Raw genomic sequence first — 1,093 nt, 5'->3', positions numbered from 1 at the left:
ATAATGAAAGGAAGAAAGAAAGAAAGATATTTACAGCCAATGAAGTACTTTGTTTGAAGTGTAGTCACTGTTCTAATGTAGGAAACGCTGCAGCCAAATTGCGCACAGCAAGCTCCCACAAACTGCAATGTGATAAGACCAGGTAACCTGTGATGTTGATTGAGGGATATAATATTGGCCCCAGGACACCGGGGAGAACTCCCCAGCTCTCCTTCCAATAGTGGCCGTGGGATCTTTTACCTCCACCTGATAGGGCAGACGGGGCATCCGATAGATGGAAATATTGACATTTGTTCGAATTTCATTCGCCTGAGATAATCCAGTCCTTCAACACAACACTAATATTAGAGAATACAGCGCGCTATCTTCTACTTGTCTGACTAGCTCAATGATAAACACTGGAATTCCGCCATGTATTAGAAGCACATAAGACTGACCTGGAAAGAGATGGAACAGCGCGCAGGGTGTTAAGAACCTCATTGTCGGTGACCGAGTCCCTTGCTGTGAGCTGCACACTGAACACTGTGCTGGGATATCTTTGCGCTGGGCCCGGCTCGCAAGAGATGTGAAAGGCACACCTGCGGAAATTGCGTTTTAAAAATAGCAGGCTGGAAAATACAGCGTCATGTCGAGGCTCGCTGCGGGTTTCCTGTTGACACATTAAACGCCCACGCACAGGTCTGTCTGCAAAGGGCAATGCATTCCAATTCGTGTTCAACAGGCCTGAAAGGCGGCGTGCAGTGCAGGCTGACTAAACTGTGAATTGAAGGCAGGCAGTGTTGAATTGCACGCACCGCACTGGTTGTGTCTTTCGTGTGGGCGCGAGGACATGATCCTATTCCGAGTGTCGCTTTTTATTGGCCCAGAATCCATTCATTCATACACCCTTACTTGTAGCAACAAAATTAGAGCAGATTGAAGAAAGGTGCAATCATCTGTTATTATATCAGGCGCGGCTCAGTGGGCAGCACTCTCGCCTCCGAGTCAGAAGTTCCTGGGTTCATAGTTCCACTCCAGGGACTTGAGCACAAAAATCTAGGCCGACACCCCAGTGTCAGTATTGGGACATGCTATAAGAGGTGACAGTCTTTCT

General features: G+C 47.8%; 1 protein-coding gene across 1 annotated transcript in view; it reads right to left on the bottom strand.

Annotated features, from left to right (window-relative positions):
- The window catches only part of LOC147086461 (immunoglobulin alpha-2 heavy chain-like), a 6,158-nt gene extending 5,678 nt beyond the window's left edge, over positions 1-480 (bottom strand). Inside the window, exon 1 of the mRNA XM_085978562.1 lies at positions 438-480. Within this exon, the coding sequence (XP_085834688.1) occupies positions 438-480 (43 nt within the window). The remainder of the gene's footprint in view (positions 1-437) is intronic.
- Between the last annotated feature and the right edge of the window lie 613 nt (positions 481-1,093).

This window comes from Somniosus microcephalus, unplaced genomic scaffold (assembly GCF_052327205.1).
Source record: "Somniosus microcephalus isolate GS21.2 unplaced genomic scaffold, FLI_Smic_1.0 unresolved_chr7, whole genome shotgun sequence".
Taxonomy (NCBI): Eukaryota; Metazoa; Chordata; class Chondrichthyes; order Squaliformes; family Somniosidae; genus Somniosus; species Somniosus microcephalus.
Note: the sequence above shows the minus strand (reverse complement) of the source record. Positions and strands in the feature narration are given on the sequence as shown.